Source organism: Lonchura striata, chromosome 8 (genome assembly GCF_050655825.1).
Source record: "Lonchura striata isolate lonStrDom1 chromosome 8, ASM5065582v1, whole genome shotgun sequence".
NCBI lineage: Eukaryota > Metazoa > Chordata > Aves > Passeriformes > Estrildidae > Lonchura > Lonchura striata.
Window position 1 is genome coordinate 2,858,709 of NC_140710.1, and position 16,303 is coordinate 2,875,011.

At 41.4% G+C, this 16,303-nt stretch overlaps 1 protein-coding gene across 8 annotated transcripts in view; it reads right to left on the bottom strand.

The window, feature by feature from the left end:
* The window catches only part of PATJ (PATJ crumbs cell polarity complex component), a 140,381-nt gene that overhangs the window by 79,108 nt on the left and 44,970 nt on the right, over positions 1-16,303 (bottom strand). For 7 of the 8 annotated variants that reach the window (XM_021542668.3, XM_085585638.1, XM_085585637.1 and 4 more), the window contains 9 exons: positions 12,734-12,943; positions 11,781-11,900; positions 8,659-9,012; positions 7,470-7,590; positions 6,738-6,894; positions 5,685-5,756; positions 4,658-4,835; positions 3,714-3,824; positions 2,902-2,979 (listed from right to left, as the gene is read on the bottom strand). In XM_021542668.3, coding sequence (XP_021398343.3) covers positions 2,902-2,979; positions 3,714-3,824; positions 4,658-4,835; positions 5,685-5,756; positions 6,738-6,894; positions 7,470-7,590; positions 8,659-9,012; positions 11,781-11,900; positions 12,734-12,943 — 1,401 coding nt within the window. The remainder of the gene's footprint in view (positions 1-2,901; positions 2,980-3,713; positions 3,825-4,657; positions 4,836-5,684; positions 5,757-6,737; positions 6,895-7,469; positions 7,591-8,658; positions 9,013-11,780; positions 11,901-12,733; positions 12,944-16,303) is intronic. The other variant, XM_085585640.1, reaches the window with a different exon arrangement.

Sequence of the window (16,303 nt, forward strand, 5' to 3'; positions counted from 1 at the left end):
TGAACATCAAGAAAAAGAAACTGAAACACAATTGTGCATGCACATTTACTTGTTGATAAAATACTTGTGTGTTGTCATAAACATCAAAATGTGAACACTAATCAAGGGTTGAAAACAAACACTGAGTTACACCCTGTTTCTTATAAGCCTCCATAACAAAACTATCTGGTGCTGATAAACATCAATTTATAAAAAAATACATAAAATAAGAACTCAATCCTCTTAGTCCATACATGAATATTTAAACATCACAATCCGTCCGCGTTTTGGCATAAATTAAATAAAGGTTTGAATTATATCTCCCAATAAAATTCTATTACCTCACATAAATACAGGCAGCTCCTATAATGATGCATATAGCGGCGCATGGCAGGAATACAGAGCAGGCTCTGAGGATGGAGGGGCACTGGCTCAGCTCAGCAATTGGTTTTACAGCTCCAAGGAACTGGGTCCTGCCTTGGTTTGCACCACGACTCCACTAAACGATGCTCAGCTGCATCCCCTGCAAGCCCACTGCTAATAGCAGGATGCACTTTAGAGAGGGAACACCGGGCAGCAGATGCCATTAGAGTGCCCAGAATTCCTGTAATTAATTCCTCCTGTGGCTAGAAAATATGACACAACACCCAAACACATCAAGCCCAGGATAATATTTCTTTTTTTTTTTCACTGTGAGCAATGAAAGCTGAACCTGCGTATTGATTTTTCAATTCTTGAAGTTGAATTTGTATAGAATGGTGCAAGGAGTGAGCTGTAATATGTGGAAAATTTGGAGAGGCAAAAATATCTGTCATCTCATCCATTTGAAAAATGTAACAGGAAAGCAGTGCACTGAGCACAGAATGCAATAATAAATGGAATTAATTCAATCCACCAGTAGCAAAAAGTGTGTAGTGAGAGCACTTGGAAGCACAACAGCTGTTTTCCAAAAGGATGTAACACTTAGTGGTGCCTCCTACTTTTTTCTTGAAGCCAGCACAGACAGAACTGTGCAAAATCCAGATGATCCAGGAAGCAAGGGAGGACTTGGGTTCTACTTTACTGAGCAGGTAAAGATGGAAAATCTGCGGCCTCACTCTCAGCTGCCTATGACAAATGGGTCACTTTATTATCTCTGTAATTCAGTAATAACTTACAGTCTAAATGTTGACCCTTTGGCTTTTTAAGACCTTAAACGTTTGTTAGAAAGTCTGTGTGAAATTACACGAGGCACCCAGGCTTACCCAGCAGTTTTCTATGCCTCAGAGGGACAAATATCTCTTATCCCTCCTGTCCCAGTGAAAAGCCAGATGAGAAAATTGTGCCTGGCTGCTCCATTGTGCCACGTTTATGTACCAGCACAGAGGCAACAGCACAGTTCACACAGCCAGCCAGCCAGCCAGATAATGTTGACATCTGGCTCGTCCACTAATGTTTTAAGTGGTTTTATATAAATTAAAGTGCTCATTTTGAAACAAACAGATCAATAGAGGAGGATAAACGCCAACAAATCAGAGAAAAACCTCCAGCATTTGAAAAGATACAGGAAAAGGCAGGTTTTCCAGCTGGATGTGGCTGCTTTCAAACCAAATTCTTTTGTGACTGTCTGAAGACTGGACTAGAAATATCACTGATTCCCCATAGGGGTGTGGACTAATAATCCACTAATAGCAACTCTTTCCAACTCCGAGACGGCCCCACAGAAGTGCACTAGGACTGCTTTGTGAGCCCACGTTCAAAGCCAAAAAGGAGCTACATATTTATGCACTGGAGCTCTTCTATATTCCACCCACCAGTTTATAGCAGCAATAGATGAAAAAGGTCTGCAAAAGATTAGGCTCCCTCTTTAACCTCGGAACGCCGCAGAACGCGACACAGCGGAGCGCTGGAGATGAAAGGCAGCACTTTGCCAGAGGATGAGAGCTTTTGAGATTAGAAATATAGATAAAAAAAAAATAACACAAGAAAAGGGGATTGTAAGTGCTTCATTGGAAGTATTATGCTCTGGCATGAAAGCATGTCTTCAACACCTTTTCTGATAACTGAGCCTCGCTGCTCCCGTCCCTGACAGGATCTGAAAGGAGTGTTACAAAAACTTTTGGAGGTAAAAGGGTCTTCTCAAGTACCCAACAAACACCAGAGTGCTGAGTAGGATCAAATGAAAACTTCATCCTATTTGTAGTTCAACTGCACCAGGCAAAACTTATTGTCTGCATTACTTCTGTCTCTGCTCCTGCTGCTCTCACACCCTCAAAGTACCTGAACTACACTCCTCAGTCAGGACAGATCCCACAGGAAAACACCAATGCCATGAGAGTGAGACAGCTGAAAATGAAAAATAATTTTTTCCCTTATTCCCTTATTAACACAAATTCCCTGTTTTCTACCAAACAGAGTTTTTTTTCCTCTTTTAAAGCTGCTGTGAAGTTATTTGGAAGTCACTGTGCAGTGACTGCCTCACAATTAGCTGAGCAGCCACAGGCCCCTCAGTCATTTCTCATTCTACACAGCTGTGGGAAATGCAGGAGCCTCTGTGGATTTCACCATCCCATAAATGATCCCACTGGATTTCAGGCGGCCTCACACTGAGGATATTATTTGTGTACACGTTGCCATTGCTCTGTTTCTGCTGAACAAAGGGAATCAATTTGCCTCCACACGGAGCAAACCAGGTACTTCAGACAGATGACAGTGAGGAGCTGTGCTAAGTACAGGGTTTCAGCACCCAGCAGACACCCACAGAATAAATGTCAGAACACTTGGCAGGAATTTGGCAAAAAGTCCTAGAATCAAAGATATTTCAACAAAACACTTCAAGTTTAATTTCAGACTTCAGAAGAAGCTTATCATAGAGTTAGAATACATGCTATTATACCATTTGATTTAGTAAAACCTGGGTACAGCACTGAATGGAATAAATACCTTATCACTCTTATTTTCTTTGTCTGCATCCTGATCTTTGCTGACTTTGATTCCCTTAGGCTGGGCAGGAGAAACCACCTGAAAACCAATGTAACATTACCCACATTATGGAGAGAATTTTAGTTGCAAAACAAACATCCAAAATCAATTCCTGACAATAACAAAGTTCCCCAGTCCACTCTGCATTCTGCCCAGTGTAAAAGGGCACTGCAGTGCAGTCTATAAATTACATTCTTTCACTGGATTTACTGAATTACATTATTACATAAAAAGTTTGGAGTTTCTGTGTGTATTTTAGGCAGGTAGAACTGTATGCTGCTCTTACTGAGGCATTGAAAAGTTTCTTGCCTTGGCCTCAAAGATGAGGAGATGCCTCAAATATTTTGGAAATTAACTTGCTCCCAGGTCACTCTTTTAGGTCCCTCTGGTGACACATTTCACAGGGAGTTGCTGGTGTGAATCTGACTAATTTTAATTAGAGCTTTGCTCCTCTAGATAACAGAGTTTATTTCTAGATTATCAAATATGGGCAAATTAAAATGCATAGGACCAGACTCTTACTACACAGGTGGGAGAGCTGAATTAACACCTAGTCAACAGATTTACATCTACTCCATGTAAATTAGACAAATGAGGTTTCCAATTAGACCAGAGAAGTAATCAATCAATCAGTTGGTCTGTAACTAACTGACAGGATCCATCCTTGGACACAAAAATTGACAGAACTGTCTGAAAGGAATTTAGGCAAGTTTAAAATAAGATGCACGCTATGCGTTTACTAAGTTTTAGAATAAAAATAGAAATAAACTTACTTTTGGTACGTTAGCCAAGCTCTGGACTACAAACACCACAGGATTTCCTGCATTCTTGATGGCATCTACTGCTTCCTTGTGGGTGGCATTTTGTAGGTCTACCCCAGAAACCTGACAAACAATGTTTATTTTTATTAGGTACAGAGTCATTACAAGGCATCACACACACTTGCAGGAGATTAGTGTATCTGAGGAAGGCATCAAAAACAGTCAAGAGTAATTATTTGTAAAGTATGTTTTGATGATGGTTTAAAGAAAAGTGTTACTTGGTATTCATAATTAAAAGATGGCCATATGTTGCCCAAAACAATTCCTCTAGATAAAAACATAAGGAGTAAGATTGTCAGAGTGTTACATAACATTAGATCTAACTCTTTCAGGTTTTACCTGTTGGTAAACTAAACCTGAACAGCACTATCAGCTTGGCTGATCTTGAAGTATTAATTTGGAGAAAAATGAGTAAAAACAAATCAACCAGCAGTGAGAGGCTGGAATGACATTTTCCCCCACAGCACCTGCCAGAATCAGGGATTTATCCCAAACAGTGGTTATCAGTTAACTACTCTAAATCCACACACACAAAAATAACAGTCCATAATTCAAAATGAACACTCTGTGTCCTTGTATATATTAAATTTATGCTTATAGATATGCTGTAACTTATTCCTCCTTTGTATGGGAAGAGGACACTCCCATTTTTTTCAGTCCACCCTCAGACACCAGGATAAATCTTTTCTTAAATACAGAGGAAAAAGAGCTCCATAGTCAGACCTTAAAAAAAAAAAAAAAAAAGAAACACCACCAGAGGTTTCCTTTGGTTTTCAAAACAAAGTGTTGCCAATACCTCATGAAGTGGTGGCAGTATTTTGTTCCTCTCTCCACCCAAAGCTGTTTGAGACAATTTTTATTTCTTAGACTAAAAAGAAAGTTTTATCTCCATTTACCTCAAGTATTTTATCTCCAGTTTTTAAAGCCCTTGTTCTTCCTGCTGGGCTGTCTTCCAAAACTTGTTTGATAAAGATCCCTTTAAGTTCTTCTCCATTCTTCAGGCGCTTTATGACAGTTTGTCCACCAACAATGCTGATTCCAAGAGACACATCAGGGTCTCTGAAGATCTCAACACTGAAAAAAATACATGGTAGTTTCAAGAGCTTCAAACAGGTTTTTTTTTTAAACTACAAATGCAAAGCCTTAAATAAATGTAAGCTCCTGGTCTTTCAAGAAGATTTAACAGAGTAAAGGGATAAAGTCAGAAGCCTGAGAATGCTCTCAACAGAGTTGAGTTTTCACCTTGAGCAGATCTCACCCCACAAGAAGAGCAAAATTCTGCTTGCAATCCATGCCCACTGGGCAGAGGCTTTTATTTCAGAGAAAGTCAGATCTTCAAGTAAATACTCATCCTTTTTCAGCTTGAGCAAAGTGTCTGGGAATGGGAAGCCCTGCAAGCAGCACTTTAGACAAATAGTGAAGTATTTCATACAACTTTCTGAACACTGACTTCAGCACACATTCATCAGCTCAAGCAGCAACTTTCTGATCATATTTTACTTGGGACCATAAAAACAATTCACCTAAAAATGTTAATGATACAATAAGGATGTGGCTAAAAAGGTTGGCTTGGCAATTTGGAATCCTGCCATGAAGGTTTAGCAGGGAGCCCATGGAAAGGGAGACAGCACAGCACTATGTGCATTGTTCACACCTAATAGTTATTAAATGAACAAGAACTTGTAGGTCATCCACAACCTAAACCAGCCAAGCTCTCCCAAGTCAGCTGTATAAATAGAAGGCAGAATTCTGCTGAACATCTGTTAAAAATTCCCTGTCTTCAGGAAAGCCCAAGGTACACAGGTACCCTAAAGTTATTGGCAGAGGAGGAGAGGAAAAAAAAACCACCCAAGAACTAAGGTGGCTCACAGAAAAAAAGACATGAGGTAAATGGGAAGGAATAATGTGATTATATGAACATACGTCCGTGGTGGTCCCCAGTGGCTGAAGTTTGGAGTTTCTTCTCCTTCTCCTTCTTCTCTCTCAGGTAATTCACTAATTTGGGGAAGAGGGGAGGGGAGGAATAAAAAGTAAAAGAGGCATCACCCATGCCAGGTCACAATTCCTCACATATTTTGTATCTGGCAGTGAGACAGCAACACCTTCTCACACTGCCCAGTTTAAAGCAAATGTACAGAGTCAACAGACCAGACAGGAATTTTTGTATTTAGGTTTAAATGTACTTAAGGAATGCTCCAGAAATAAACATGATGGGCAGACCAAATTTATAAGCTGATCTGTGATACACAAATCTGCACTGCATTTACTCATTGGAAATGACTATTTAAGCAATTAACATTTACTTTCTGATAAATATGCTGTGATGCTTGGAGAGAGATATAAACATGCCAAAACCAGTAAGCAGATCATGATCCAAGTGGGAGAATAGATCCTGTGTGCTCCATTAAACCCTACAGAACAATCTTCTCACCTTATTGCTGAGCTGCTTTCCCTCTGAGAGAGGATTTCAGATGAAATTAAGGGAGTACTGAGGAATCAACAGGTCCCAAAAGCTGCACTACCTACTGACCCCACACTGGTGGGGAAAGACTGGGACAGATAAAGAAAATCACAGCAATGCCAGCTCAAGGTTCCTCAGCACCACTGGCAGGACTAAAATTTCCTGCAGATTGCCCTGGCTGAACTCTGCTCTTCCCAAAAGGAAGATCAAAGGGAAGGGAAAACCAGGAGGAGACATGAGTAAAGGCCACATCCCTCTCCTCCAGGCCACCTCCACACTCCCCTCCCTGCAGTGCTGGCACAGCCATTTGCACATTTCTGTCCCAGTGTTCAAGGGAGGAAACATGGGAAGTTTTCAGGTTTTAAGCCAAACTCCATCTCCTGTAAAAGCTACAGACCTATACATCTGTCTGAGCATTCCACACAGCCTTTCATCATGATTCAGCTGAGTAAAGCAAGAGGACTGTTAAGATTGTTAAATGAATGTCTTTCAAAACCTGAAATCTTCCTCCATACCTGCATGATGCTGTTCTAGGCTGAGCTGAGGTGGTTATTCTGCTAGATTCCTGGCTCTTGGGAAAAACATAATTCTCCTCTTTCGGGGCTTCCTGTCCAACTGCTTCTGAATCAACAGCAAGCTCAGGTCCTTTGGAGTCACTCTGAAGCTTTGTTCCTGAAGAAGGAAAGGGGGGAGATGTGAAAAAAGGGAGAAGATGTGAACTTTTGCTTCCTCTGCCCAGGCATCCACCAATTATTTCACCCTTGGAATTAAACTCTTTATACCACCAGGTTCCAAATGTGTTCAAGGTCAGGTTGGACAGGGCTCGGAGTTCCTTCCTCCCAGGCAGGGAGTGCCACTTCAGGCAGGTTTGATAAATTTATTTCTCTGATCAATCTACCAAATCCTAACCATCCAACTGTGGCCATCTGACAAGGAGAAATCTGAGCACAGATCCCAAATCTAGGAGATGGGGCAATTTTCTACCACACAGATCACTTGCAATTTTCTGGCTGTGCTAAAGTCACCTCCAGAGCCTGTCACTTCATTTCTGTATTTATTTATCACTGGTCAGATTTGGAGGAGGAAGCAAGATTATAAAAGTGAAACTCATTTAATACCAGACTGTCTTGAGCCTGCAGAACTCTTGATTTGAATATTTTCTCATTTGAAAATATTTTTGTTTTGGTAAAAAAAAATGAAATTTGTAAACACGAAATTATGAGATAAAGAGAAACTTTCTTACAAACCTAAATTCATCTCAGTTTTCACTTCTGGCTGGGTAGTTTCAGTATCAAAAATGTCTTTTTGGTAGCTGCTGGGAGCTGTGGTTCCAGAAAAGTGTGACCTTATAGCAGCATTCTCTTCACACTTCACAGAGGAGAAAAGAAGTAATTAAAATTAGAAAGCAATGGTATTAACTTACACAGGGGTATTTGACAGGAACATTAATTTTTACAGCAAACATACATATCCTCAGCTGCATTCATATTTATTCAGGTAACTATGAAATACTAACTGCTCATTTAAATACTAACTGCTCATTTATGCACTGCATTAAGAAGAGGCATGAGAAATGTTATATGCAGTTGAAATATAAAATAACTGTATCTTTCTCCTCACCTGTAATTCAGACAAAAATTTATTTACTCTTGCTCATTTGTTTTTTATAAGTAACAAACAAATAAATTTAATACTGTGCACTCTGGTATAAAACTGTCAGTAAAAACTTCATTTTATCTGTTTATACACTTACTACTTAAGGGGACAAACCAAACAAAACCTGAAATTCTCTGTGGCTGTGATGTCAAATCCTTTTCCACTCCACTTTTTTCATATAAAAGCAAACACACCTCAGAAGCTGGTGCATGGGAGGCTGATAATATCACTTTTTTGTTTGGTGAGGGGATGAACAAAGAATCAGAAGGAAAAAATAATTCTCAGTACTTAAGAAAGATGTATAAATACAAGTTTTGCAATTTACCTGAGCCTATCTCCTCCTACTCCTTAATCCACTACTAGCCTTGCCACAGTTCCTTCCACCATATCATTTTTTTCTCAAATACACAATCTGGCTGAAGGAACAGGTTTGGGTTTTAAAAACATGAGGAAAAGAGAAAGTTCCTTTCACTGAAGCCTCTGGACTCTCAAACCCATGAAGTGACATGTTGCTGTTACTGACATGCCCCATACCAGCAATCAGATATTTCACTCCAGCAGGTAAATACACAGAAAATAAGTTATCTATAAAACCTTCCAAAATGTGCAAAAGGATAGACTGGTGCCTGCTAGAGGTACACAAGTAAATAAATCAATTTTATAAATTTAATAAATTAAGTTCTAGTAATTACAACCCTAGAGAGAGTCCTGAGGGTTTAGTTTTGGAGTCTGCCCTGAGGGATCTGTGCTCAGCACAGAGACCAGCACAGCATTCCTTACCATTTGATCTTTCCTGAATGGATATTCCAGGGACTCTTTGGCACTGGATCTTAAATCTTGCATTTCAGCAGCCTCCAGCTGCTTTGCCCATCGTTCTGTAGCCAGGTTCCTGTCTGAAGTTGCCTTCTCTCCACCTTTCAGGAAGTCTGACTCTTCCTCATCCTCATCCTCCTCATCCACCAACATCTCCCATTCCTCCTCCACGTCCTCTGCTCTGGCTTTCAGGAACTCACACATCTCCCAGGACTCCTTCCCATACTCATCATCCTTCTGAGAGAGCTGAAATGACCTTCCCAACTCCAAATGGGGCTCATCAACCAGTTCTTCTTTAAAAGGCACCTCGTCTCTGAAACCCTGCAAAGATCATGAAAGAATACAGATTTTACCTCTTGTTTCCATCCCACTCTTTCAAAGCTATGCTTTGTTTTTTGCCCACATTAAGATTACATGTTGATTTTTAATGTGAAAATCTTCTACCTTCTGCATTTGCTAAAAGAAAATAGACTCTCTGACTTATAATTTTAACACCGAAAGCAGACAGTGCAATTATTTTTTTTCAGTATAAAGAATTTTAAGTCGCACAGCTTAGATGCTGCTGCAGCCATTTGGAAAAAACAATCTGGACTGAAGTTAGGGAAAGAAATTGTTAATTAACACTAAAACAGCCATAGGAAAAAGTACATATAAATCTAGTCGAAGTATCCCTGTGCTTCACACATATCTGCTGTTGCTTTATGAATACATGAACATTTCTTAAACAAACAGCCCAAGAGTTTGCTTATGCAACAGTGAGAGCAACTTAAAAACCCCAAATAAAAGCCATACTTGCTTGCCCCTACCTTGGATATTCCATCCAACTTTTAACCTGGGGCAGAGGAGAAATGGAAGACCCATATACCCCCCCCAAAAAAAAATTAAAAAGTATATAAATGACTGTTCATTACTTTCCTGCTTTAAGGAGAACAGTGCTCAAACCACAGAGCAACAAACCAAAAGAAAAAAAAAAACAACCAAAAAAAACCCCAACAAAACTGAGGGAAAAGGTATTAAAACTCACTCTGAAAGATGTCACTCAACAGTTCTTTTTCTGGGAGTTCCAACAACTCCTGTTTCTCCCAGATGGAATGGGGTGCTGTTCATTGGCTCACAGTGAGGCTGCACAGGCAGCTGGGATCTTATCCCAGAATTTTTGCCACACACAGAGAGCTTTCCCCCTTTTTTTTTTTCCTTCAGGCCACCAAGTCTCTGTGGCCCAAAGAACCTCCAAACCCAAGTTCACCACCCCGAGCCCCCAGACTCCCAAACCCAGGGGCAGATTCAGGGCTCCTTCCCCCAGATGTTTTTGTTTCTGCTTCCTGCCCCTTCCCAGGCTCCCCAGGGCACTGCAGCACTTCTGACCTTCGGTGTCAGGATCCTGTTTGGGTACATTTGTACAAATACAGAAGGGAAGCCCCCCAGACACTGCCAAGATGTTTGTATAACTCAAGTGAGAGGCAGGAGAGAAAACAGGAGAGAGGCAGCAGCATAAGGAAACAATGCAGCCAATAGCTGGCGCAAGAGTAGAACACCAGCAACCCAGAAATTAGCCCATTTTATTAATCTAACTAGCATTAAAAGTCCCTTTAATCCATTTGATATGTGTACCTCGATCTCACAAAACAGCCAGGCTGAAGAGATCCTAATTCTCTCCATTTTCACTCCATTTCCCTTGGCTCCTGCAGCGTTGTTCTCCCAACACTTCCCCAACTCCAGGGCACATAAATCAGATTTCTCTGCCCAGAACCATGCAGGGTTTGTGTCCCTGACCCAGCAGTTTGCTCTGCATCCTCCCTGACTGCTGCACTGCAGCACCAGACACCACCAGCACACAGGGAATGCTGCAAACACGACACTGAAGCAAATAAAATCCTCAAATTCCATCATTTTGGGGTTGACATTCTGGTTGCCAGTGTCTCAGAGTGGCAACCAGCAGAACACACCACTCCTGGCTACCTGTGTGAGCGGTAAGATAATAAAAAATAATTTACCTACTACCAAAGCTGTCACACATGAGGTGAAACAAAATGCAAGTAAATTCCCCTGTAGGTGTTTTGTCCAAATTGATCGTTCCAGTTTGAGGACTTTTAATAAAATATTTTCTTTAAAACTACTTAATGACATTGGTTTTATTTAGGAAGTAGAAAACCAATCTGAGCTGGCAGAGGATAAATTCTCTGCAATCCCTCCCATGGCCCCAAACAACAAATGCCATTTTACATTGTGAAAAATCAGAAAATGTAATTTATCATCATCCAGGCTAATTTCTTCACAGTATACCCACATCCACCCTATAACACTTCTCCTTTTGGTGCTTCTAATCTACCAGTTCAGCACTAAAAACAGGTTTGCATCCAGAGACAGGTACACACGTTCAGCTACAAGAAAATCTGGAATTTATTTTTCTTCCTGTGTTGCAGTTCTGCATGATCCTTTATGTGTTGTATTTTCTGGTATAAAAAGAATACATTTACCAGCCTGAATTTTGCAAAGCACTTGAGAACAGATGAAAATTACAAGATATCCACATCTCTCCAACCCTGCACTGGTGAGAACTGCAATATTATTGCCTATTACCCTGGTATCTGAGTTTCTCACTATCTTTAATGCCACATCCTCCCACAATAAACAGAATTATTTCTCAGATAGTAAGGATGAGGAGAGTTGAGGCAAGAGTAAAGAAATCACTCCAGAGAACATTAGAAGGCTATGAAGAAGAAAGTATTTCAAGAGTGCCTTACACTCTGAACTTTTTTGTTTTGCTTCATGATAATTAAAAGCATTCTGCTCCCAATACTTTACTGTCAGTGCAAAGCTGAGCCCACCACTTCTGATTCTAATAACAACACAGCATTCCTATTTCATATCCAAGGTAACCCAAGGTATTTTAATGACATAATAAATTTGATAAGGCAGTCTGGGAGCTGCATTGGTAAGTGCTCCCAATGCACTTGGCACAGTTTGCTGATAGAAGGAATCCAATACTTTCAGTCTTATCTGAAAAATATACTTTTATATTTTTTTACTTTTAAACATCATTTCCTGTCTGTATGAACTGGAGTTGGACCAAAAAAGCAACCAAATACCTGTGGTGCTTCAAGTATTACTGAGAAATTTGTGTTATCTATTGGTTCTGGAGACCCAGGGCTGTTTTTGATGCTGTTGATATCCACACCATGCATTTTCTCCTCCTCACTGCTTTCTCCCTAAAAATGGTAATCCAAACAATGAGTCAGGAAAACAACAACAACAAAAAAATTCCCACATCTTTCAAAAAATTAAAAAGGGAGAAGGAGAACCAGCCACTGGAAAAGAATTATAAAAATAGAAAGTCAAAAATGGAGAAGTCAACAGCTTTTATTCTTTGAACATATTGATTCAGATGCACTAAGACCTAAAGAGATGTGTAGGAAGGGAAGACAAATACAAGGTTATGAAAAACAACATAGTAATTTTTAGAAAAGGAAATAATATATTTAACAGCTTTCCTACAATCCTATTTCACAACTCCTCTACCACTTAGAATTACAAGCACTTTCTGTTAACTGGGGCTTTAATTAATTTTGCCTGGGTGCCCTTGATGAACAATACTGCAGCATTCCCCAGTAAACTACTGTTCCAAAGCCTTGATTCCAGAAAAGGGAAATTCTGCTTGAATTTACAGCCTTGACTTCAAACAGAGTGGCTTTCTTTGATGTCAGTGGAGCTCAAGCAAGCACTTAGCAGTGTCTGAGAGAGAAATGGGCTCCAGCACACGTTTAACTGGGTTACTGAAGTGCTGAAACCTGTGCACAGCACACATGGGTCTGCCCAGGCACATCTCCCGGTTCCACGTGGATGTTCTTGAAGGAGGAACTTGAGGATGCTGGTTTTGGACACTGAGCTGCCCATTTGCCAGGACTTTTGGCCCTCTCAAGGCGCAGCAGCTCAGCTGTTTCCCAAATGCACACGTGCCCTGTGCTGAACTCTCCCCGCAAACCCCATCTACAAACGCCACGGGATGAAATAAGAAAAGAAAAAAATTAAAATCAGTTCTTACCACCAAAGGCTTGCAGATTCCAAGGGAAACTGTACCAGGGGGCACAGATTTCAGCACTTCCACCGCCTCTGCCAAGGTGGCACCATCCAAGTGTTTCTCATTGACGAACACCAAGCGGTCGCCCGGCAAAATCTGCCCCCCGCGCTCGGCCACGCCGCCGGCCACCAGGGAGCTGATCACAATGGCTGTTCCTGCTGGATCCAAGGGGTCCTGGGGGGAAAAGAACAAAAACACCCCCAGGTGAAGGCCTTGCAAGATGATGTTTGTTTGGAGTGTGTGAGGAGCACTCAAGCACGTTCCTTCTCTGATGCTACGGGACTGAAGCCTGCTGAGACGGTCGAAAAGCGCTGTCTGCTACCACTGCCAGGGCCCAGAGTGCACAGAAAGGAAGATATCCCATCACTTGCCTAATCCATTAAGAAATGTTAAGATCTGAAAGGTGACCGATACCCTGCCTGCCCTCTCCTTTCACACACAGACACAGCCAGGCCAAGCTGCAAACAGAACAACAACGCTGGCAGCCTTCCACCAGCCTGGGACGGGCTAACGCCACAGAAAATAACCATTCTGCACATCACCCGAGGCTTCAGAGCAGCAGAAGTGATGGCAAAAGGAGCCACTGCAACATCAGAAATTAAATTCAAAATACTAAGTTCAAATGGAACCCCCAAATATTGAAGAAACAGCCGTTGATGTGGGGTGTGTTACTGCAGCATTTCTGCTCTGTCAACTCCACGTGACAACTTAGAAGTGACATTTTTCTCCACCTTAACAGGAGACAGCAACAGAAGAGTAACTAAGATTATTACTGAGGGAACACCATAGTTTTGGATACAGAGAGTGTCAAGCACAAAATATTACACACATTGTAAACTGATGCAAAGATATCCACTTAACTTAATATTTTAACCTGTATTAGCATTTGCTTTGTGTCCTGTACCATTTCTATCATGCCTTCACTCATTAAAAAAATTATTCTTAATCCAATAAAATTATAGATTATTATATACTGGCAGAAAGATATGCAGAAAAAACCCATATGGGGTTTTAATTTTTTAATATATTTTTTGTTTAGTCATTTGTTTTTTTAAGTTTGCAATTACAGCCTTTCTCCCCCTTGCTAAAGGCTCATAAAGTTCAGGAATGCTCCTTGCATGCACTGGGTCTCCAAATGCACAATCATGAACTGTTTTTCCCTCAGGACTTGCATCTTATTCAGGGAGTGGGAGGGATAAAAAAAAGGCAAAATTCAAATCACAAAGACCACCGTGAATTCAGCACCTCAGTGTTAATTTGAAAACAGGAATGCTTTTTAAGCTCTTTATTTTTATATGACTATACACTGCTTTCCAAGGGCACATGTTTTTTAAGGTATGTGCAAACATATGAGGCAATGCCTGTAATATCTGTAAAAGGCTGAAATTAGAGAAGTGAAATTAGAGTTCAGCAGGAAGAGCCACGCCGGGGCTGGATTCAAGTAAATAAAGATTACCAACAATTCTCTCCTGTTCTACTGCTAGATCCTGCCCTTTCACAATTTTATAATTTTACAGTTTATCCGCAGTGCACACAAGATGTTTCCTCCTGAGCGCCGTGTCCTGGCAGCCAAGCCCAGCAGGCTCCCTGTGTTTGCCTCCTGTGCCAAGGTGCTCGTGCTGCCCGAGCTGTGTGTGCCCAAACCTGCTGCACCTGGTGCTGAGGGAGGATTCCCTGAGCTTCCAACAGCATCCCCTCAGGAGATTTCCAGGAAAGAACCAAAGCCCAGCAAGTTCAGAAGAGGAATCCAAAGGGATTCCAAAACGTGAAGGGAAAAAAAGAGCTTTAAGTGTTGGATGTAGAAAACGGAAGTTTCTGCTGCCCTTTGTTCTTGCCAGCAAACCCCAACAATCCTGGAACCAGCACAGACTTCTAGATTGGTTTTAATCTGGGGGTTTGCTCCACTGCAAATTAGAAATAACCTTCTGGACATCTCTGCAGACCCAGGATCCAGCCAGGCCCTTCCCAGCAAGCAAGGCACTGTTCACAGGAGGGAGGCTTTGCTGGAGAACTAAACCAGCAAGTTTTCCTATCATGGGCTCATCTTGCCGTGGCCAGGGAGGTTTATGCTGGTTCCCTGAATGGGTGAATGCTCTCTCAGCAAAACAACACCTTTGCTGACACAACAGCTTTTATAATATGACTTTTGCTGGCTTAGCTATATTGATAAAAAATGAACGAAACAAACCCAAGCATTCCCCCCATCCATGCAGATAAGCTGACAAAATTCTGTGAGTGAAGGACTGGCATAATAATTTTGGTGCTGGCTCAAACCCCTGCTCTGCCTGATCTAAATCAGCTCTTTTCTGGGTTCTGGACCAGAACCACTTAAGCAGGACATGGGAACCTCACCATCAGCTGCTTCTATGCAGGGTCAGTGGCCTAACTACCACATCTCTGATGAGAAGCAGTCCTGTTTCAACTCACCACTGAAATAAAAACAGTTTTGCTCAATAAATCATCGTGTTTTGGTACGAGATAATTTAGCTGAAAGAAGTGTTCCAAAAGGAAGAGAGATCCTGCAAAGAAGCAGCTCTAGGCAGAGAAGTTTTGAGAACAATGTGGTTATTTTCCCTGCTTCACAACACACATGAGCACGAGCTGTGCACAGGAATTGGTTCATGAAGAGCAGCAGAAATCTTAAAAAAGGGGGCCCACATTAAAAACTGCCGTGCAGGCAAGTAGGAAACAATTCCACTGCTGATTTCAAGCAGAGGGAGCTATTGTACAGGGAGAGAAGAGCGGGATGAGCTGCACAGTGAGAGCTCAGCAGCAGCTCCAGCAGTGCTCAGAACCTCAGGGCTCACCACGATGTGATTGCCACGAGGAATGCAACAAAAGCTGCACCACAAGGCAGAGACCCCCTGAACTTCAAGGTGTAATCATGTATATCCATATTCTCTCTGTAATTTAATATTCTAGCACAACGGTGGATTGCACTTTCCTTATCTAAACCAAAGGAACACTGGGATTTCTTTGAAACCTTGCCTTATGATTTACCCTTGACCCTGAGCACACCTTGAAGAACCACCTGCTGGAACAAGACAGCAAACACCAAATCCACATTTTCTAAATGGTGAGTGCCACTGGGCCGTCAGGGCTGTTGTCTTGTTTTTTGAAAGAAAGCAGTGCTTGCAGCAGGATGAAAAACAGATCCTTTCCTTCCAAACTAAGTGCAAAAGGTAGAGTTTGTATATAGTTAGTACAGTTAAAAGGCAAGTTCACTCCCACAGTGGGATTTCAGGGCTGCCTCCATGTTAACTGAGCAGCTAGAACCATTCCAAGTTACCAAAGAGTGTGACTGCACACCCACCCCGAGGCTCTACACTAATTTTATTTGGCTCAAAGTGATTTTTAGTCACCAGCAGGCAGGAGCAGATTCCAGCCTCTACTTTAAAGTGAAGGTTTGTTTTCTGTAATGGAGTTTGCAACTCTCCCCCCGAACCCAGAAGTGATATAATTGCATTATTTCAATAAATTATCACATGGCTTTGTATCAGAACACAAGGAGGGTGCAATGGACAATCCCACACA